Source organism: Equus asinus, chromosome 14 (genome assembly GCF_041296235.1).
Source record: "Equus asinus isolate D_3611 breed Donkey chromosome 14, EquAss-T2T_v2, whole genome shotgun sequence".
In the NCBI taxonomy this organism is placed as follows: domain Eukaryota; kingdom Metazoa; phylum Chordata; class Mammalia; order Perissodactyla; family Equidae; genus Equus; species Equus asinus.
Genome location: NC_091803.1, coordinates 13,121,503 through 13,144,580, shown reverse-complemented (window position 1 = coordinate 13,144,580; position 23,078 = coordinate 13,121,503). Strand labels below are relative to the sequence as shown.

The 23,078-nt window shown below is 36.8% G+C and overlaps 1 protein-coding gene across 1 annotated transcript in view; it reads right to left on the bottom strand.

Moving 5' to 3' along the window:
• Positions 1-919: 919 nt before the first annotated feature.
• Positions 920-23,078, bottom strand: part of LOC139040152 (cytochrome P450 3A12-like) — a 28,642-nt gene continuing 6,483 nt past the window's right edge. Inside the window, exons 4-13 of the mRNA XM_070484308.1 lie at positions 22,708-22,807; positions 19,045-19,158; positions 18,695-18,783; positions 17,241-17,389; positions 12,349-12,476; positions 11,211-11,277; positions 7,828-7,988; positions 5,248-5,474; positions 3,583-3,745; positions 920-1,129 (exon numbers count right to left, since the gene is read on the bottom strand). Coding sequence (XP_070340409.1) covers positions 1,034-1,129; positions 3,583-3,745; positions 5,248-5,474; positions 7,828-7,988; positions 11,211-11,277; positions 12,349-12,476; positions 17,241-17,389; positions 18,695-18,783; positions 19,045-19,158; positions 22,708-22,807 — 1,294 coding nt within the window. The 3' untranslated portion in view covers positions 920-1,033. The remainder of the gene's footprint in view (positions 1,130-3,582; positions 3,746-5,247; positions 5,475-7,827; positions 7,989-11,210; positions 11,278-12,348; positions 12,477-17,240; positions 17,390-18,694; positions 18,784-19,044; positions 19,159-22,707; positions 22,808-23,078) is intronic.

The following is a 23,078-nucleotide window of genomic DNA, read 5'->3' as shown; positions in this document are numbered from 1 at the left end:
AGGCTGCTCACCTTGCTGTGTGCCACCTACTGGCTTTAGGATTGAATTATCCAGAAAGGGAAAAGGAGGGAAGGGAAGGGAGAAGAAGGAAGGTGAGGGAAGGGGCAGAAAAGGAAAAAGAAGAACTTTGCACCTGCTGATACCCACTGAGACTGATGAATATTTGTAGCCTCTCTGCCCAATCAACTGACCTATCAACCATTCCTTATTTCATCTCTGTTGTGTTAAAACAGTTGGGAGCTGGGGATAAAGTGCAAAGAGGTATAAGAAAACATGTTGCCAACCATCAACAAAGTCATGGGAGGTACGATAAAAACATTTAATCAAAACTAATAATATAAGTGCCTCGGATGAGAGTTATAAAAAATATGCGCCCCCAAAATTGGAGAATTAAACTATGAATACACTTTCCAAGCACGATGCAAAGTCATGGTGGATTAACTCTCACATACCTTAAAAATCAAATGGGAGCCCTGAAAAAGGCCCCACTCAACCAGTGATTGTGATGCTTGAAAATCTTTAGTTACTGGATCACAGATTCAGTTCTATAGATTCTCCCTAATATGTATGAAGGCATCAGATAATACTTTTGTAAACAGATGTTTATAAACTTGTTTAATATAAAACTTTATAGAATATTCAAAATGAAAATGTGATATAAATGTCTCTACTACAATCACTACAATAATTCTTGTTTTCATTAAAGTTTGTTGATAAAATTGTTGAGAAAGTTTTATTCTTGATCAGTGCTTAGGAAGAGTAGATGGTACTAACTGGGGGTGAATGGAGAATCAGATAAGCTGAGTCCACATATCTGGCACTTACTTTGTCCCCCCCTTTATATCACACAAACATGTGATACTCTAAGTAGACACTGAGAAAGCTCAATGAATGTAAGAATCCATAGGCATCCATCAAGTGGAGTAGGTTAAGATAATCTTTATTCTGGATTTCATTCACAAAGTAAATCGAGGTCTCTCCTGTTCTGGGATACAGCTTCCTTGAAGACCAAAGCAGAAGACCTCAGGGAAAGTCAGGCTCCACTCACGGTCCCAGCTCTGGACTCAACTTTTAGAACAATTGGTTTTTCTGGTTGAAGAAATCCATAAGTGACTAATTTCATGGGAATCTGAAACAGTTAAAAAGCACATGAGAACTGAGTAATGAAGTCCCACCAAGAACAGAAGCAAAGTATACAAGCTACATTAAGGAAAATAATGCTTCACAAACATGTGGACATTAATTTTAGTGTCATGTATCTTTGATTATTTACATTGATTCTATAAGCTGGGTCAGATTGGATACTGAAAGTTTTAGCTGTCCATTCATTCAAAAAATTATCTATTGAACATGTATTCTGCACCAGGCTGGACACTAAATCATTCTGGTTTGTATTCCTTTTAGATCTACATTTTAAATAAAAGAGATGAACATTTAAAATTTAAACCAGAATCTGAAGCATTATAGCAAACTATTTTTAAAAGCCATATAGAATTAAGTTTGTATACATTAGCACTTGCAATGTAATCCTGAATGGGCCTTACACCTTTTTGTTGTATAAACCATCCTTGACTTTCTAAAGAGTCCAGTCACCTCTTCCATTGGAACTCATCCAGCTTCATGGTGAGAAGAGGTCTTTGTGAAGCATTTTGCCTATTCTCTAATATTTCTTGGCTCCCATGTGCAGGGCAGATGGTGAAGTTCTGAAGACCTACAGTGTTTTGATACTTTTAGCTCCATTCTCACTCAGTCACCCCTTCAGTGCTGTGGGACCCAGCAGAAGAGCAACCTTCTGAACTCAGTTGATAAAATACCAGTAAATTGCCATGAAGGGTGAGAAGCACCAGCCTGTGGATGACTGGGAGCTCACAGGGAGTGTCTGCTCCATCACGTGTGTATGAGAGACCTGTTTTTTCTCAGGACTTGGTCTCCTGTTGGTTCACACTTACAGGACTGCCACACAGCTTCCCTAAAGTCACAAATGAGATGGAAACTATCTCTATCCTCCTCTACCTGAAGAAAGCATACTTAAGAGAAGGAACTGTATATTAAATGCATAAGTCACAGAAATAAGCCTTATCACAGGGCCTTGCTTGATATGAGTCAATGTCTTCTGTTCTGTTCTCCAGAGGACAGAGTCCACATCTTTCCATAAATATAAAACCTCGTTATTTTATAATTTCAAATGGCATACGTATCCTCTGCAAACAGACACACACAATATGCACATACACAAATGTCAGTTGTTAAATTTTTCAAATTAAAATTGTTTAAAATTTGTCTCCAAGAGCTCTAAATCAACTTCAAACTACTCCTTAATCATTTACTGGATGACTGCAAGGCACCGTTGGTAGTCTATGAAAGCAATAATGTGAGGTGCTAAAGTTAAAGATATTCATAGGTACAAAGAAAACATAGAGAACAAAACTGGCTTGTTTCAGGACAAAGTATAAAGTTAGGTGGTCTGACCAATGACATCAGCCTGCAGTAACTAATAATAGAGCAGAGGAGAGGGTGGGCTCTAGACTGTGAGTGGAAGACTCCATGGAGGGGCTTGGGTATTGAAGGAGGACTTGAAAGGTGAGAACATAATGTGGAGAAAAGCAGGAAGAATATTCGTTGAGTCATTATTAGGACATAAAAGACAGACTGGAGCAGCGTTCCTGGAAGGTGAGATCAAAGAGGCAGGATGACCCTGGACTATGGAAGTCCCTCACATCTGGTATAAATGCTTTCAATCCATGATTCTCAACCTAGGCTGCACATGAGAAACTATGGGGATGCTTTTAAGCCACATTCTGGGAGAATTATTTTACAATTTCTGAGACAATCTAGGCATAAGGATTTTTTTTTTTTACTAATGTTATGATAGATTACAACCTTGTGAGATTTCAGTTGTACATTTTTGTTAGTCATGTTGTGGGTACACCACTTCCCCCTTTGTGCCCTACCCCCACCCCCCCCTTTTCCCTGGCATAGGATTTTTTAAAGCCCCCTGGTTATTTCATTATAAAAAGAGTGGTTGAAAACCACTGTCATGAAGCTTTAGTAAGTTCTGGTGGAAAAGATCATCCTTCAAAAGTCATGACGTGGTAGTCACTGCACGTCTTGACTGTGCACACTTCCCCTTCCTTCCAGGGGACTTGAAACCAAATTTAAAACTTTGCTCAGCTTCAAAGTACTGGGCATAATCACACACGCTGTGTTGACTCTACCTGACTTTTACATTTAGGTCTTTATAAAGCCACAGTCTTAGCAATCCAGAACAAAGGATCCCTAAAGTTCACAGATGGTTCAAAATAGATTCTCTGGCCAATAGAATGAATTACTATTTGAATAGAATACATTCTTTTATATATCTATCTATCTATATATATATAATAAATATATATGAATATATAAAAATATATATTTATAAATATATATAAGTATATAAATATAAATATATATAAAAATATATATTAAATAAATATATATATGTAGAATATATATATATATATGTAGAGAGATACTCCTTCAGTTAAAAAAGAAAAAAAAACCTCCCAATAAAACATTATTTATGTAGGAAGTTAACTGTCTGACCTGTGTTTCTTTACAAGGTTTGAAGGAGAAGTTCTGCAGCACTCTGACAACAGCAACTTTCATGTTCATCAGAGCAAACCTCATGCCAATGCAGTTTCGGGGTCCATTTCCAAAGGGCATATATATATAAGGATTTATGCCGTCCTTGTTCTCCTTGCTGAACCTGGATCCACAATAGTAGATGAAAACAAGTTATTGAAACATAAACAGCACAAGAACTACAGGTTTGGAGTTTTCACTTAGACTTCTCAACCAATGGTATACAAGATGCCCTTGTGGGTAGTCATTGACATCCTGCTATCGGTATTTTACTGAGACAGTTAAAAGCTACAGATCCTTTCCATTCCCATGACTCTATAGGAGCTTTCAGTCTTGTTGAGGAGATGAGTCAAATGCTGTGTAAAAACAAAATTTATCTTTAAACATTAAAACTGTTTCCAGGGTGGTGAGATGTTCACAAAAAGAAATGAGAGTGATTGAAGGAAAAGTAGGTCTCTACCTGAGCTAACTTATGTTGGTCATGTGCGCATGGAGGAAAGAAGCAGGAGAAATGTCTCCCATTATTTTCATTGCCATTTTCCCTCCTCCCCTTCCCCACTCCTCCCTGTCTCTCTCTTTCTCTGTCTCCCATAGAATAGCTCATATCAGATGATTGTCATAGGAGTAAGATGCTACTCTACAATAGCATAATCACTGACTTCCTTGTCTATGCATTCCACTAGGCTTTAAATTCCTTCAAGGTTAGACTCATGTTTTATCCAAATTTCATTGTTCAATTTTTTATTATATTAAGGAAAAAATGTGGATTTGGAAAAAGTGATAATGACATTGTGGTTATGTATTCTTTAAAGAGCCTTCATATTTTGGAGAACATTCAAGAAAATTTCATATGATGGGCCTTAAAATAACATTAGAGTTAGGAGAAGGGTAGCAGCGGTGTCTGGATTGGGTAGCTGACATGGGTTGATGGTTGCTGGGTAAGTTTTGTTGGGCACATATAGATGCATGAAAACAGTTCCAAAGACGTGTGTAGGGAATACGGTGTGTATATGTCAAATACACATATACTTGTGTATGTCGAAAATTTTCCATAAAAAATTCCATAGAGTAAATCGTAACAATGTTTAAAAAAATAGAATGTAGGAATGTTTGTGGCAAAATCAGAGAACTGAAGAGAGCAGTAAGGAAAACCATAAAGGAAACAAAAGTCCATATTCCTAAAATCAGATAATAGTTCACCAAATAATGGTATATGCATAAAATTACACACACAAACACATATAGCGTAACATGGATGTTGTTTATAGTTTACTGTTACATAAAGTAAGCAGTTCAAAATCAATATAACACAACTTTAATTTCTAAAAATTAATATATGCAAAGAACCGTGTCCATAAAGACATACATCACACTATCAGTGAGATTGCTCTTAAAGTATCGGAACTGTGGACGCCTATAATTTTCTTTTATCTAGTCTAAAGATTGTAAAATTTTGAAAACAAATAATGATCATGCTTGTAATGAGATTAAAAAACATACAAAAATTAAAATATGTACAAATAAAAGATTGTACAATCACAGGTTTGTCATCTATATTAAGAGGCATCAGAATATCCTTGAACCAGCCTGAACCAACATGGGTTCCCTTTCCCAAGGGCCTTGTACCTTTCTGGATGGAACTCCTCAGGTTGTGGCCAGAGCTCTGTGTCTCGGTGAAGAGCAAAGGATGGCACCATCACCACTGTTCCTTTGGGAATGAATACCCCACCAAGTTCCACATCTTTCTTACAGGTCCTTTCAATTCTACCAGCAACTGGGAATAATCTGAGAGACTCATTCAACACCATGTCAAGATACTCCATCTGTACCAGAGCATCATAGGTGGGAGGTGCCTGGGAACAAAGAAACAGATTTTGATAAACTGAGAAATGGGATCAACTTTCCACTCAGCTTATGCAGGACTACTGAAATGTTAGGAGTAAAAAAAAAATTTATTTTGGTAAAGGACCTTAGCAGTTATAGACACTTTAATATCTGTCATCTCCTTTGACCTCCTCGATGGCTCATTGAGATGTGTAGAGTAGCTATGACTATGGGAGACTGTTGGGACAATCTTTTAAATAGGTCCCAAAATCCCTCACATTACCATGTAGGAATTTTCTTTTCTCATGTGAACAAATGTGCCTAATATATTATGACCCTTACTCTTAAGTAAAATACACTGAAGTCACTGTTCCCTTTCAAAGGACAGGCCACATATCTCTACCAAGGAAAGAGAACGTGTAAAAGAGCAAATCCTCAATTCCACATAAAGTTTTTCAGTTGAAAATCCTGCTTGCTAACACTTTAGCTTATATATAAAAAATTTGGAAACACTGAATTATACAAAATCTCTATAAATAACTTGAGGAGAAACTAGTACCGTTCTAAACCAAATATGACAAAGAGAGGATAAGAAGGAATGCTACCAGGACAGACAACTTCATTTCTCTTGAAAATTTTAAGAACACCAGATCCTCACTCTCAGCCCCACCCACTGTTGCTGGAACAGTCTCCTAACCGTCACTTCAGGATTTGACTCTAAGCTCTGAAGATCTGAAAAACCCACTCCAGCCCCAGAGGGCAGGTGTCTTCACAACTGCAAAGAATTCCAGTTTTGGCAGAGATCTTAAAACTGTGTGGACAATATGTGGCTATCATCTGGTGTTATATTGAAGAGGCAATATTGCAGAGGTTAAGGTTTTGGCTCAGGAACCAGACACCCTGGATCACAGCTCAGCTTCTTCATCACTAGTTGTATGACTAGTGTATGAAAGGTATTTCATCTCACTGCAGCTTAGTTTCTGATATGTTACATGGAGATAATTAGAGTTTACATTTCACAGCACTGTGTGGCAGAGATATTCACTGCTCACCCAACATCCATGTAGTCCCCCAAATTTCTCAGCCCACTTGAACGTAGGAGAAACGGGCTTTGACAATAGGCTGTGAGCTGAGGTGATGTACGTCAGTTTGGGGACAAAACATTTGAAAAAAAATCACTCTATTCTTTATTCTTCAGCCAACACGAAGTCCTCATGTTCCAGATAATCAGCTACAAGAAGGCAGAGCATCGTAGTGCATATCCCCAAGTAACTATGTGGAATAGAAACTCCCACTCCCATCCTCCACTAACCTCCTTTGGACATTTAAATGTGAGATAGAAGTAAACCTTTGCTATGCAAAGTCACTGAGATTGATGAGTAATCTGTTACTGAGGAATAACCTAGCCTTTCCTAACTGATACAGAATTTTATGAAGATTAAATTCGTTAATAAATAAAAAGCATTTAGAACAGACATATTTCGTATGAAGCGAATGTTATTTATTAGTATTGTTGATGCCTTGTAATTATTATCATAAGAAAGGTAGAACACAATGCTTAGCTAGTCTCTGTCTCTAAGTTACCTATTATACTGTAATCAAAAGAATCATAAGATGGGCTTTATCAGAGAATACAGATAATCTCTAATTTACATAGGCCCTAAAATGTCTCCTTACCTTATATTTGGAGGACCCATGACTCAGAAACTTCATAAGACTTGTCAAAACCATAGTTAGGACTCAAAGTCGTGTCTTCCGTTTCCTACCCTATGCTCTTTCCTGTACACCAGGCTTCTTCTGTCTGCAAAGTTTACCCAGGGTGATCACACTAATGGTTCCAACTCTCCATTCGCTCCTATGTTCATGGCCTTTGCCATCTACCCTTGTGGTGCTCTCCCATTATAACTCTGGGGTTGGTCATGTGGCTTGCTTTGAACCAATGGAATTATGGCTAATTGTGATGCAGGCAGTTTTGAAAGACACCCACAGGACTGGGCTTCATGCTCTGCCTCTACCATTGCCTGGAGAAGAACACACCCAGACTCATTTTCTGTACTTTGAGAGATGTGTGGATCATATCAACAATATCAACAGAGATAACTTATTGTTAGGTGCCACTGAGGTTTTGTGATTTTTACTTAACATTATTGTGGGAACAGACAATTGATATGCCAGGACCAGCAATTTTTCAAAGATCTCATATTTATGTGAGCAGAATACACTACCTAGGTTTCTCTCTTTGCTTTTGTCTCTTTAGATCCTCCCTAAATAGCACGGAAAGAAATGATATTTATGCTTTCTTGCACCACTTCTAGGAAGTGGTGAGGAGATACTCTTGTGAAAGCTTCACTTTCCCCCTCCCTCCAGGTATCATCCACTCACCATATTGGGGAAAGTTGCATCAATCTCCTCCTGCAGCTTCTGCTGGACATCAGGGTGAGTGGCCAAAAGATACAGAAGGAAAGAAAGAGAACTGCTGACGGGCTCATAGCCAGCAAAAATAAATATAATAGATTGGGCTACAAGCTCCAGATCAGACAGAGCTAAAAGGAGAGGAAAGACAGTTTAGGTAAAGCATGTCATTGTAAAACAGCACAGATTACATTATTAGAAATCCAAATGAAACTACCAAACCACTAGAGAAAAAATAGAAAAGCAATTCACAGTCAAATTGAGAGTGGTTTGCACTCTGATGGCTATCTGACCAAGCCAGAAAAAGGCAAAAATTATCTTAATCCTATTTTTCCCAAGGTCTATACTATTCTTGGCCTTCTGCTCCTGGTTATGAGACCCTGTATTATGCCACCAACACAGCTGGGTAATTTAAGAAATAGCATTTCTGGCTTACATACACAGTGTTATTAGCATGTCCCTTGGAGAATCCGAAAAGTACTTTACTACAACTATATAAGTAATATGGGGTAGCATCCTCCCCCAAGGAAAAACTTAAATTACTCTAGCTAAAATATAACTTGAAAAATTTTAAGAAAGTTTTCAATATTAAGGCTTAATTGTAGAGAAAATTAAAGGATTTTTCATAGAATCATCTTTGAGGGAACTTAAGAGAATAACACTGCACTAAAGATAAACACTTGCTACTCAAAGCGTGGCCCATGGGCCAGAAGCTTCAGCAGTATGTTGGAGCTTATTATAAACACAGAATCTCAACCTCTGCCCTAGAACTATCTAACCAAAATCTGAAGTTTCACAAGATGTAGTGGTTTGTGTGCACAACCTAGCTTGAAAAGCATGGATTGTACTTGAGAGGCATCAGGTATTGGAAGACCTGGGGCACAAGTCTTGAAATGGAAGACCTCAGATATATACAGCAACTACAGAGACACACAAAATGCCAGAAGAGTTGTAACTGACCTTAGTCTAGTCAACAACGTTAAAATAGGAGAAGAAAGAACGTGTCAGTAGAGGGCATTGGCCAGCAAGAAATGTAGAAAAATAGGGTCCAGCAGGAGTAATGACAATGCTTACTCACTAATGGCTTGAATGTCATCTTCCTCAGCATATGCTGCCCCTCTTTGTCTACTTTATGCTCAGAAAACTGCCCTTGTGATTATAAGTTGGCCTCCCTTTAGTTTAGTTTTTCTCCTGAAAGACACTAAGTATGCTCAGGCTCTAATCTATTTGATTGAGACTAGATTAGGAAATTTAGATTCTTAGAGCACTGAAATAAACATGGTACCAATCATAGTCATTAAATTCAAAACTAAAAACTTTTCAAAGTAAGTGTAAGAAAGGACTACAAATTGCTGGTTTCCCAATGACGATTTCCGTGATGCTGTTGTGGGTAAATTCAGTGATCATATTCTTTCCTCTGGTTAGTATGAATCTCATGATACTCCAAGTTTAGATCTGTGCTGTCCAATGTGGTAGCCACATGTGGCTATTTAAATTTTAACCAATTAAATTTTAATACTATTTCAGTTTCAGTTCTTCAGTGGTAGTGGTCACATGTCAAGTGTTCAATAGCGGCATGTGTCTAGTGGTTTCTATATTGAACAGTGCAAATATAGCATATTTCCTTCACGACAGAAAGCTGTATTGGACTAGATAGAGAGAGACAGATAGAGAGAAAGATAGAAATAGATGTAAGCATTAGACATAGATATATTATATTTATACTCTTGTTTTGGAGTCGGATCATCACTGCTGTCTAGGGACCAATTGTTAAATGTTCAGGAATTCTGTGAAGTGTTTGTCAAACCATTAGTAACTTGAAATTGAACATATGGGAGTATTCTCGTCATAGAAATAAACTAGAATCAGAGACTTTTTTGAGAGAGACAGAGACAGAGCATGTTTACATCACTGGCTATCGGTAGATACAGAAATATTTATGTTTGTCATATCTGTGTAAAAATATTTGATGTTCTTAGCTACCTCCACCGAGAGGGTTTAGAAGCAAAGACACCCTCAGTAGCAGTGAGCTACTATAAATGATCAGAAACAAGAGGACACATTTTTGTTTCTAAATACCATTTCTTACTAAAAGGAACCAGGCTCCTTGGAGAAATGCTTGATTGCAAGTCTGGTCAGGAGAAATACAAAAAAATCTGGAATGTCTTGCATCAGAAAGCAAGGAAATGATCAGAAAATAATAGGTGAAAAGGATACGTGATACTCAGTAGACCATAATGGTGGATATATGTCGTTATATGTTTGTCAAAACCCATAGAATGTATAACACCAAGAGTGAACACTAATGTAGACTATGGACTTTTGGTGGTAATAATGTGTCAACGTAGGTCATTGATTGTGACAAATGTGCCACTCCAGTGAGGGATTTTGACAGTGGCAGAAGCTGTATGTACCTAGGGCAGGAGGTATGTGAAGAATCTCTGTATCTTCTGCTAAATTTTGCCCATGAATCTAAAGTTGCACTAAAAGATAAAGTACTTGAAAAGTAAAATTTCAAAAGGAAGAATATTAAAAAAGGACACAGGAGCCCACCTGAAAGAGATTCCATTGGACAAATCTGAGAGAATTTGAGGAACAAAATAAAGAATTAAGTAGGAAAAGATTAAATTAGTAATAAATGAGATTATAGAGATACAAACAAATAAATAAATAAATTGGAGAGAATGGAAAATTATCTCTTAAAAGGGAAACTCAACACATAAATGTAGAATAAATGATGGAATTAGAAAATTATCATTTTGCAACCATCACAGTAATAGCAGTTTCAGTAAAAAAAAAAAAAAAAAATCCACATTAATAAAACTAGTAGGTGATTTTGAAGATAAACAGAATGTTTACACAATCTCACAGGCTTCTCCCATTAGTTACTTACTAATTACGCGGAGAAAATTAAAACTTTACAGTATATTAAGCTAGTGAACTTTAATCAAGTGTCAAAGTGAATGTCACCCAACACTGGAGCAATGTGCCTCCAGACATGATGAAGCCTTGATGCAAATTTCCAGGCAGAGACTCTGATTCACTGGGTCTGGATGAGGTCTAAAAATTGACATGGAAACAAGCTCCCCAGAAGTTCTGATGTAGGTGATCCACAGACCACTGACTGACTTCTAGGCATGAAATACATGTTTATGGTTGCCCATCAAGCTTTGAAGAAAGTTGTGCATGCTTGCTTCTAGAAAGTTCCCCTGACTACAATTTATATCTGAACATGCGCCGTTCTTCAATTTGGCAGAAATTCTCATCTATCTGGAAAACTTCCTGCATGTTTTTGGAACCATCCCCACCCTCCAAGTTTCCCCATAGTGGCCCTCTGAAAACTCCTTGGTTACCTTTATGGGTGTCCATTTCTTTGGAGTTTTGGGAGTTAATCATCAGCTGAAGGAAATCCACTCGTTGCTGGAAGCAGAAGAAAAATTCCAATGATACACAGTCACTTGTGAAGTCCAAAATAAATCAGGAACGCAGTACTTAGCCTTCTTCCTGAGACTATAGGCCCTTCAAGTCCATAAATGTGACTAGTCTTGTCTGAACAAAATCATCCAGCTTCAAACTTGGAGAGCATGATGTTTACCTGAGAAAAAGCTAGCCATCATGTCCAACTGCTTCTTGATCCTTGCTCTCTTTGATCCTTGACTTCTCTGGCTTCTGAACACAGCTTCCTGGTCAAAGAGTTGCCTGCACCCTTTCTTGTCATGCCTCCTTGCTCAGGATAAAGACCCTGACTTAAATCATTTTTCTCTCCTGCCTTAATTCTTAATGAATGGCCACATAGATTAATAACCTGAAATTTGCAGAGATCAGCAGCAGCTTTTGTGTAAACATCTTCAAATGCCCCACCCACTCAGAATTCTATGCAATCTTCAGTCACATCCTGTGGTACTCAGCCCTGTCTACCTGACCTGCAGACCTGCAGATGCTGATGTCCAGGACTCATGAAGTCAAAGCTGGATTAGTCAGCTTACAGCTTCAATACCCAGAGAAGACTCCTGCCCACTCCAGACTAGGTTAGGGCTGAAATTCAGGATATACTATACTTCACGAGGTAGCCTGCTGGGGCCCACCATTGAGCAAAGCGCAAAATGAAAGGCTTGAAGGAAGTGATTTTTGGCCAATATAAGATCTGGGGAAGTTATAATACCAGTAAAATAATTTGTAAGCTGTAATTTTTATCTTTTCACAATTTATTGAAGGGAAGTGGTAAAGTTTTTATGTCAACAATATTCATGTGGTAACATACTAATTTTAACACTTATTAAATTTTAATCATTGCTTTCTGACTTATTTGATTATCTCCTTCTCCAGTGTCCACCTTCTTCATTCCCTCCAAAATGTTAGAACTCTCTTACTCTAAACCCTAGAGTTCTCTATCTACCTTTAAAAATTTACAGAGAAGTGCACAAATCATATGTATACAGCTCAATAAACTATCAAAAAGTGAATACTCTTATGTAATCCCCCAGATTTTACCTTTTCTTTATCTTTGAGGCGACTTTCTTTTATCCTTTTTACAGATTTTGTGAAAAAATCAGTAACACTCTTTGGAAATAGAAATATATTTAATAATTCAAAAACTGGATTAAGAAATGGAAAAATTGCTGTAGGGAAAAAAAAAGAAAGCACAATGAAAATACACATTTTACCTGGAGCAATTATAATTTCCTCTACTAACTAGAAGAGTAAAAGACACCAGGGTTCTTAGCCAGGAGCAAATCCCTCTATGACCTTGGCTTGGACTTCCAGGCCAGTGGTTGAGCAAGAGTGAGTCCATGCTTAGGGGCCATGACAATAGCAATGACGTCAGTGACTCTTTCTGCATCTTTGGAGTGACCCAAGGAATGGGATTGCATTCCTTGACCTCTTAGCCTTTTATCCATTAGGCTAGAGTCTCTTTGGATAAGCCAGACCATATTCTGTTAATTTAATTAATCATGTATATTCAAGAAATTGAAGTCAGGATAGAAATAATATATGATGTCTTTCAACCACAATGAAATGATGTTAGAAATCAATAACAGAAAGAAAATTGGGAAACTTAGAACTATATGAAAATTAAACCATAAACTCCTAAATAACAAGTGGGTCAAAAAGAAGTCCAAAGGGCGATTAGAAATTACTTTGAGATAAATAAAAATGAAGACACAATATACCCAAACTTACAGGATGTAGCAAAAGCAGTGCTCAGAGATAAATTTATGGCTATAAATTTCTGCATTTAGAAAGAACAAAAGTCTCAAATAAATAATCTAATTTTCCACCTTAACACACTGAAAAAATAAGAGCAAATGAAACGTAAAGGAAGCAGCAGAAAGGAAATAATAAAAGAGCAGAAATTAATGATATAGAGAATTAAAAAATAGATAAAATCAATGAAACCAAAAGTAGATTTTTTAAAAAAAACTTCAGCTAGATTGAGCAAAAAAAAGGAGAGAAGATTCAAATTACTAGCATCAGAAACAAAAGAGGGGACATTACTACTGATACTAAAAAAATTAAAAGCTATAAAGGAATACTATGAAGAATTGTACACCAATAATTCAGATAACTTAGGTGGGATGGACAATTTCCTAGAAAGGCAAAAACTACGGGAACTAATTCAAGATGAAATAGACAATCTGTGGTGGTTACCAAAGGGGAATGGGGTGGGGGAGGATGAAAGGGGTAAGGGGCACATGTGTATGGTGATGGGTGGCAGCTAGACTTTTGTGGTGAACATGATGTAGTCTACACAGAAGTTGAAATACAGTGATGTACACTTGAAATTTATAGAATGTTATAAACCAATGTGACCTCAATGACTAAAAAGGAAATATACGATTTGAATAGACCTACAGCAAGTAAAAAGATTGAGTTAGTAATCAAGAACCTACCCATAAAGAAAAGCTCAACTCCAGATGGTTTCAATGGGGAATTCTACCAATTATTTTAAAAAGAATTAACATCAATTTTTAACAAACTCTTACAAAAAAATAACAGAGCAGAGAATACTTCCAAACTCATTCTATAAGGCTAATATTACACTAATACTAAAAACAGACAAAGACATCACAAGGAAAGAAAACTATAAACCAACATATCTTATGAACAATATATCTTGTGCACAAATCCTCAAGAAAATACTGGCAAACTGAATCCAGCAAAATATAAAGAAAGGTATACACCATAAGCAAGTGAGGTTTATCACAGGAATGCAAGGTTGTGTAATACACCATATTGGTAGAATAAAAAACAAAAACCACATGATCATCTTAAAAGATGCAGAAAAAGCAATTCACAAAATTCCAAATCCTTTTGCGTTAAAAACACTCAGTCTGCGGCCAGCCCCATGGCATAGTCGTTAAATTCGCACACTCTGCTTTGGCAGCCCAGGCTTCACCAGTTTGGTTCCCCAGCACGGACCTACACACCACTCATGCCACGCAGTGGCAACGTCCCACATACAAAATAGAGGAGGATTGGCATGGGTGTTAGCTCAGGGACAATCTTCCTCAAGCAACAAGAGGAGGACTGGCAATAGATGTTAGCTCAGGGCAAATCTTCCACGCCAAAATAAAAAAAAAAAATACCACACACACAATCATCTGGGAATAGAAGGAAATCAGAACCTGATTAAGGACATCCACTAAGAAATGAAGAACTAGTTTCTCTATTATCTGATAACATGATTCTATATATAGAAAATCCTAAAGAATCCATTAAAAACCACTTAGATATAATAAACTAGTTCAGCCTCAGGGATCAAAATCAATATACAAATAAACTGTATTCCATACACTGCAACAAACAATTCAGAAAAGAAATTAAGAAAAGAACTCAATTTACATAAACTTCAAAAAGAACAGAGGAGCTGGCCTGGTTGCCTAGTGGTTAAGTTCGTGCACTCAGCTTCTGCAGCCTGGATTTCACAGGTTCAGATCTCAGGCACACACCAACACTCCACTCACCAAGTCATACTGTGGTGGTGTCCCACATACAACAAATAGAGGAAGATTGACACAAGTGTTGGCTTTCTTTCTTAAGGAAGAAAGGAAAGAAAAAGAAAGGAAGGAATGTAGGAAGGAAGAAAGAAAGAAAGAAAAGAACAGAATACCTAATATTGTCAAGATGGCAATGCTCTCCAAGTTGATCTAAAGATTTAAGGTGTTTCCTAGGGAATCCTAGCGAGGTTCTTTATAGAAATTGACAAAGTGAATTTAAAATTCACATGGAATTGAAAGGTACCCAGAACAGCCAAACATTCTTGAAAAAAAAAGAATAAATTTGTAGGACTCACACTTCCGATTTCAAAATTTACCACAAGGCTTTAACAATCAAGGTAATGTGGTACTGTCATGAGGATAGACATAGAGATCGATGGAATAGAATTTAGAGTCTACAAATAAACTGATGTGTCTATACTACACTGGATTTTGAGAAAGTTTCCAATACTGTCCAGTGGGGAAAAATACTCTTTTCAACAAACTCGATAGCCACATGCAAAAAAATGAAGTTGGTCTCTTACCTCACTCCATAAACACAAAAAAAGAATACTTCAAAATGGAGTAAACATCTGACATAAGAACTAAACCATATAAATTTTAGAAGAATATCAAGGGGTAAATCTTCATGACCTCAGATTAGGCAATAGATTCTTAGATATGACACCGGAAGTACTGGCAATGAAATAAAAAAATACATAAATTGTACATCATCAAAATTTAAAACTTTCTGCTTCAAAGAACTCTATCAAGAAAATGAAAGATACCTACCAAATGGGGGGGAAAATTCAAATTGTATATCTGATAAGGATACATAGAGTACATAGAGAACTCTTACAAACAAGAAGACAAACAACACAACTATGAATGGGCAAAAGCTTTGAATGTACATTTATCTAAAGAAGGTATAAAAATGGTCAACAACATGTAAAATGTTGCTCAACGTCACTAGCCATTAGGGAAATGCAAATCAAAAGCACAATTAGATACCACTTCACACCCACTAGCATGGCCATAATCAAAAAACAAAAAAGTATTGAACCAGTGTTGGTAAGGATGTGGAGAAAAATGGAAACTTTATACATCACTGGTGGGAATGGAAAATGGTGCAGCTATTGTGGAAAACAGTTTGGCAGTTCCTTAATAGGTTAAACACAGAATAAGTATACAACTCAGCAATTCTACCCCTGAGTACACTATCAAAAGAATCAAAAACAGGTACGTAGATTAAAAAAATCTTGCACATGAATGTCCATAGCAGTACTCTTACAATAGCCAGTATCTGGAAACAACTCAAATGTCCATCAACTGATGAATGGATAAACAAAACATGGTATGTCCATACAAGGGAATACTATTCGACCATAAAAAGAAATGAAGTACTGATACGTGCTACAACACGGATGAACCTTGAAAACATTATGCTAAAGGAAGAAAGCCAGCCACACAAGACCACATTTGTATGATTCCATCTATGCGAAGTTTCCAAGCTACCTAAATCTATAGAGACAGAGTAAATTAGCATTTGCTTAGGACTAAGGAGAGGGAAGTAGTAGTTAAAAAATACAGAGTATCTATGTTGACAAAAATGTTCTAACAATTGACTATAGTGATGGTTACACATATCTTTGAATGGAATAAAAATCTTTCTCAATTTTATTGAATTATAATTGATCTGCAATACTGTATAATTTTAAGATGTATGGCATAATGACTTGACATATATATGTATATTTTATATATATATTTATATATATATAGTGAAAAGATTACCACAATAAGTTTAGTTAACATCCATCACCTCATATAGTTACAAAATAATATATTTTTTCTTGCAATGAGAATTTTTAGATTTGACTCTCTTAGCAAGTTACAAATATGCCATACAGCAGTGTCAGCTATAGTCATTATGTTGCACATTACATCTTCAGGACTTAACTTATAACCAAAAGTTTGTATCTTTTGACCACCTCCCCCTAATCCCCCTATCCCCTACCCCACCTTTGGTATCCACAAAACTGATTTCTTTTCTCTATCAGTTTGGTGGTTTTGGTTCTTTTTAGGTTTCACATATAGGTGAGATCATACAGTATTTGTCTTTCTCCGTCAGATATTTCACTTAGCATAATGCCCTCAAGGTCCATTCATGTTGTCACAAATGGCAAGATTTCCTTCACTTTTATGGCTGGAGACTATTCCAATTTATATATAAACTACATTTTCTTTAGCCATGCATCTGTGGGTGGATACTTAAAATGTGAAAAAATTGAGTTGTACATTTTAAATGGTTGAGTTATATATGTGAAGTATGTATTAATAAAGCCCATTTAGGAAGGAAGGAAAGAAGGAAGGAAGGCAGGAAAAGAAAAATTGTAGTCCACATACTTATTGAGAGAATGAATGGATCAAGGAAATCAAATCTTAAGAGTTTCTTTGTATTTTCCACAAAGGGATCTTGTGGGTTGTTGAGGGAATCGATGTTCACTCCAAATGATGTACTAGTAATCACATCCATGCTGTAGGCCCCAAAAATGCTGAGGAGAGAAAGAAAGACATGGAAAGCTAAAATCAGCACCTCTTTACTATCCTTATGCAAAATACACAGCATGAACTGCATGTAAGTTCATGCTCCCAGGCAATACAGGTAAAGAGACACATACCTTCAGAACCTTTTACTGGATCATCTGAAGAGTCTACGCTACCATCACACTCACTTATGAGGTGTTTATCATGTGCCAGTGATGCAGTTGGCCCTGTGTTAGGGGAGATGGGGCACTAAGGCATCTTAGAGCCTCCTCTGAGTTGAAGGAGCTGAGTCATAGGTGGATAGAGAACCATAATCAGACAAACTACCATATGATGTACAGAGTACGGGCAATAGTAGGTATATAAGCACTGTGTCTGAGCAGGACAAAGGGTGGAATAATTAACTCTTCCTAGGGTAGTCAAGAAAGATGACACTGAGCCTCACCACAGTATCTATACTGAAAGCTGACTCTTCTTTAGCACATTACAAAGGAATTACCCCTATTCTAATTTGCCGGTAATGTCACCCCTCCTTCTCTACACTCCTGCTAAGACTCCTGAAAGAACCATTCCTCCTCAACTCCAGTAATCTCAGTTGCCCTGGGTACAGACTCATTTCTGTAATGTAAAAACTAAGAATGTCCCTAGTTACAAAATAATAATAATAAATCATCCAAAATTGATTGGGGGATCCCATAGCTAAGTGATCATATGCCCCCAGTTTTCCCCAAGACGGTCCCAGTTTACATTGGTGTTCCTGCATAATTACATATACAAGTTTATGCAATAGATGATATGATCACCATATGCATAGCCTATCTGGGGCCTTCTCTCTTTTGAGACTGAAGGAAGGGGAAGTGGTGGTAAGATTTATTATTTAGTATTTTGCTGGTATGCTCAATGAAATCATGAAGGGGTTTAAGTTGTTCCAAGTTCCACGTTGTAACTTTCCTACTCCACGCACTGTCCATTGATATGTACCAAACGTCTTCTTTTCACCATTCCGTACCCTCCACACTGAAAACTTTGGTATGATCATGTTTCTTCTTTCGAAACTACATAGTTTTGAATTCCAGAATACACAAGTTGATAAATAAGCAGATAAACTAATCCTGTTTCATGTACACAGGAGAAGACCCATTCTCTCCTTGCTGCCCTGCACTCCTTGGGTGGCCCATTGGAATTGTAGCACCACACACCTACTTCTGTTTGTTCACTAGAATAACTCAACAGTTTGAATTTGGGTTGCATGGCAGGTAGTTGGAGGGTCTCTTGACTGAGCTCAGAATCCCAGCATGTGCACTCCTACTTGCTCTTTCAAGGCAATGGGCTTGCCTTTCTCTGCTTCTTTCTTCAGGTTCCTCACCAACACATCTCCATACTGGCCAATGATGGGGTACATCTAGACACAATATACAACACCACACAAAGTTAAATGAGGAGACTCAAGTCCTAGAAAGACCTAGCTTTCACATGCATGGAGCAGCAAATGACATTGTATAATGTATGTTATAATGTCTCTTCTAGGAAACAAAAAGAAAACACCATTTTTAGGCAGCTCAAATTCAGCAAAATACCACTTAAAAAAAGACTATGATCTTATTTTTTACGTGAACCCAGATGTATTCTTTAAGTTTCTAAGTAAAAGTTTCTACTTTCTTACCTCCTTGAGCTTTCCACTGGTGAAGGTTGGAGACAGCAAAGTTCGTATTCTCTTCCATTGTTCATCCTCAGATATAGAGATGGCATTTTTCATAAACCCCACTGGACCAAAAGACTAGACTCAAAGGCAAAAGACATTTTGCCCTACATAAGTTTTGGAGGTCTCAACACTTGTGAAAAATTTGTTAAATGTGCATCAATTACTCAACAAATATTTAGTGACTATCTACTTAGTAGCAGATCCTATGATAGGTGATCAATAAATATTTATCCCAAATGTCTATGTTCCTGTGAAGGTGAAGGAGACATCTAGCCACCCAATGTTGTTTCCAGCCTTTATACTCCAATCTCCTTTTAAATGCAAATGACTCATGTGGTAGGGAAACTGTTCTTCCATGAGACTAGAACATAAAGAGCCCTGGTTCATTCTCCAGGGCTGCAGAGCAGAAAGGGATTCATGATAGATATCCAGATGGCCTTGTCAAACTGTATGTTGCCTCAGACTAGTTCTGTCTTTAAATATATGTACAGCAAAAGCAACTCAAAATAAGAGATTTCTTGATATGGTGATTTTTAAATAAATAATATTTAATACTTAAAACATTGGTAATCTATTTGCTATTCTGAAGAAGTGATACAATCACATGGCAATCCCTTTCCATTACATTTTTTCTTCAGGTATAGAAAGGAAAAGAAAGAAATAATTATATTTCTAGATTGGGACTGGCCTACCAAGCTAAGCTGCTTGAGACTTTATTTCATCTTCCAAAATTATATTTTGTATTAAAATGGATACATCCAACACCCAGTCATGATAAATACTAGGAAGCGAGGGTAATTTCTTCTACTTCATAAAGAACATCTATTAAAAACCTACAGCTAACATCACACTTATGATGAAAGACTAGAGTGATATCACCAAGATGGCGGAGTAGGAGACTCAAACATCCATCACCCACAAACAATATACAGATGTTGACAAAAGGAAAACAGGTATAGGAGAGCTCAGAAGCCTACTTAAGAAGCTTCAGCAACACAGTGGACCAAAAGAAACAAGAATACTGCACAAAATTTGTAGAGGAAATAGTTTCTCTTTGTCTGCCTCATTTCATCCCACAGGCCAGCACTGATCAGCACTAAGAGGGAACTCTCCAGGCTGAGAGAGTTCCCCTTGCCAGGAATAGCACAGCAGAGTAAGTGACCAGTTTCCCCAGCCTTTCAGTGCACTGAACAAATGACCTGCTTTGGTTTCAATCCATCCAGAGACTGCATAGCTGAGACATCTGGAGACAACTAGGAACAGATAAGAATGGCCGGGGCTGCCAGTATCAGGCATGCAGTGGGAGTGACCATGAATCTTTGTGACCTGCTCTGCAGAAGACTCTGGAGCCTATGCTGCTGAGGAAACCAACAACCAGCATAGATGCTATGGATGCCTGCAAAGCACACCTCTATAGAAAAACATTACATCACAAAGGAAGATGGGATGAAGAGAGGAAGAAGAAACAAAGCATCTATGAAACACCTGCACATTCAAAATGGCATTAATAAATACTTTCTATCAGTAATTACTTTCAATGTAAGTGGACAGATGAATGAATAGATAAAATGCGGTATGTATATGTATATATATATATATATATAATTCAGCCTTGAAAAAGAAACAAATTCTGCCATTTGTGAACAAATGGATGAACCTGGAGGACAAAATGTTAAGTGAACTAAACCAGACACAGAAAAACAAATATCATATGATCTCATTCATATGTAGAATTTTTTTAAAAAGTCAAACCGATAGTAACAGAGAGTAGAATGGTGGTTTATCAGAGGCTAGGGAAAAGGGGAAGGGATGATATTGATCAAAGGGTACAAACTTTCACTTACAAGACGAACAAGCTCTGGAGACCAAATGTACAGCATTATGACTATGGTTAATAATACTGTACTGTATGCTTGCAATTTGCTAAGAGAGTGGATCTTAAGTGTTCTTACCACACACACAAGAAAAGGTAACTATGGAGTTAATTAATATGTTAATTCATTTGTGGTAATCATCTCACAACGTATACATATATCAAAACATCACATTGTACACTACAGATATTTACATTTTTTACTTGTCAAAAATAAATTAATAACAATTTTAAAAATGTTGAAAAACTGAATGCTTCTTGCTAAGTTCAGGAACAATGCAAAATAACCACTCTCACCACTCTTCATCATCATACTGGAAGTCCTACCTAGTACAGTAAGACAAGAAAAAGAAATAAATACCATAGAGACTGGAAAGAAAAAAATAGAAGTGTTCCTATTTTCAGGTGACATAATTGTCAATGTAGAAAATCTCAAGTAACATAAAAAGAAAATCTCTGGAAATAATAAATTAGCTCAGCAAGGTCGTAGGATAGAAAATCAACACACAAAAGTCAACCACATCTATATAACTACAATGAATATGTGAAAATATGATACCATTTACATTCACTCCAAAGAAAATGAAATATTTCAGGTGTAAATTTAACAAACATGCACAGGATCTCTGTGGTGGGAACTGCAAAATCTTTGTAAAAGGAATCAAAGAAACCCAAATAAATGGAGAGGCATACTGTGTTAATGGATTGAAAGACTTGACCTAGTAAGTGTAAAGATTTTTCCCAAATTGATCAATAGATAATATCAAAATCCAAGCAATTTTTTTGTAGACATAGAGAAGCTTATCCTAAATTCATATGGAAGGATGAAGGAGCTCGAATAGCTGAAACAATTCTAAAAACAAAATAAGAAAGCGAGAGGAATCACTCTACGTGATGTTAAGACTTCTCTATAGCTACAGTAATCAAGATTGTGTGGTACTGGTGGAGGGATAGATACAGAGATCAATTAATAGAATAGAGCATGAACATTAGACCCACATAAATAGATCCAACTGATTTTTGACAATGGTGCAAAAGCCATTCAATGGAGGAAAGAGAGCCTTTCCACAAACAGTGCTGAAGCAATTAGATATCCATAGGCCAAAAACAAAAGTGAACCTTGACCAAAACATCACACCTGATATAAAATTTAACACAAAATGGATCATAGATTTAAACGTAAAATGTAAAGCTATATAATGTTCAAGAAAAAGTAATAGAAGAAAGTCTTCAGGACCTAGTGGAAGACGAAGAGTTTTCAGACTTGATATCAAAGGCACAGCCCATAAAAGAAAAAATTGATAAATCAACCTCAGCAAAACAAAAAAGTGTTTTCTCTGCTTTTTATCCTCCTTGATAAGAAGAAAACACAAGCTACACATCATGCCTATAAAAGAATAGTAAGAGGGAGCTTTATGGTGATGGGACAGTTGTGTATCTTGAGTGTGGTGGTCATTACACAAATCTACATATATGTTAAATGTTCATAGAACAACACACACACAAATGAGCGCACATGAAACTGAAGATATCTGCATAAGCTCTATGGATAGTACTAATGTCAATTTCCTGCTTTAATACTGTACTATAATTATGAAGTTATTACTACTGGGGGAAACAGGATGAAAGCTGCACAACATGGAATCTCCCTATAATTTTTATTTTGGGAATATCCTGTGAATCCGTAATTATTTCTAAATAAAAACTTAATAAATAAGTAAAGTTTTTAATTTTAAAAAATGGATGCCTACTCGCCGGTTTGTGAAGACAGAATAACATTCTTTCACTAGTACAGTTTTGATCAAGTCTGGATCTGTGATAGCCAACACAGGCTGTCGACCATCATAAAACCTGTTGGGAAAACAGAGCTGATTAAATTTAACAAGCCAGATTCTACAGTTGGAGCCACACCTGGAAATCCAGACTTTCATCCTGACATTACATGATCTATAACCCTAGAGATCAGGGCTGGAAATAACATTAGAACATTTGTTAAGTATAGGCGTTGTGTCTGTGGATTTTTCCTATACCATACTCCATAAATTTTTGCATGTTTAAAATATTTTATTACAAAATGGAAGTAAGGTTAGTAAATAATGGATGGCAAGTAAATTATCTAGGA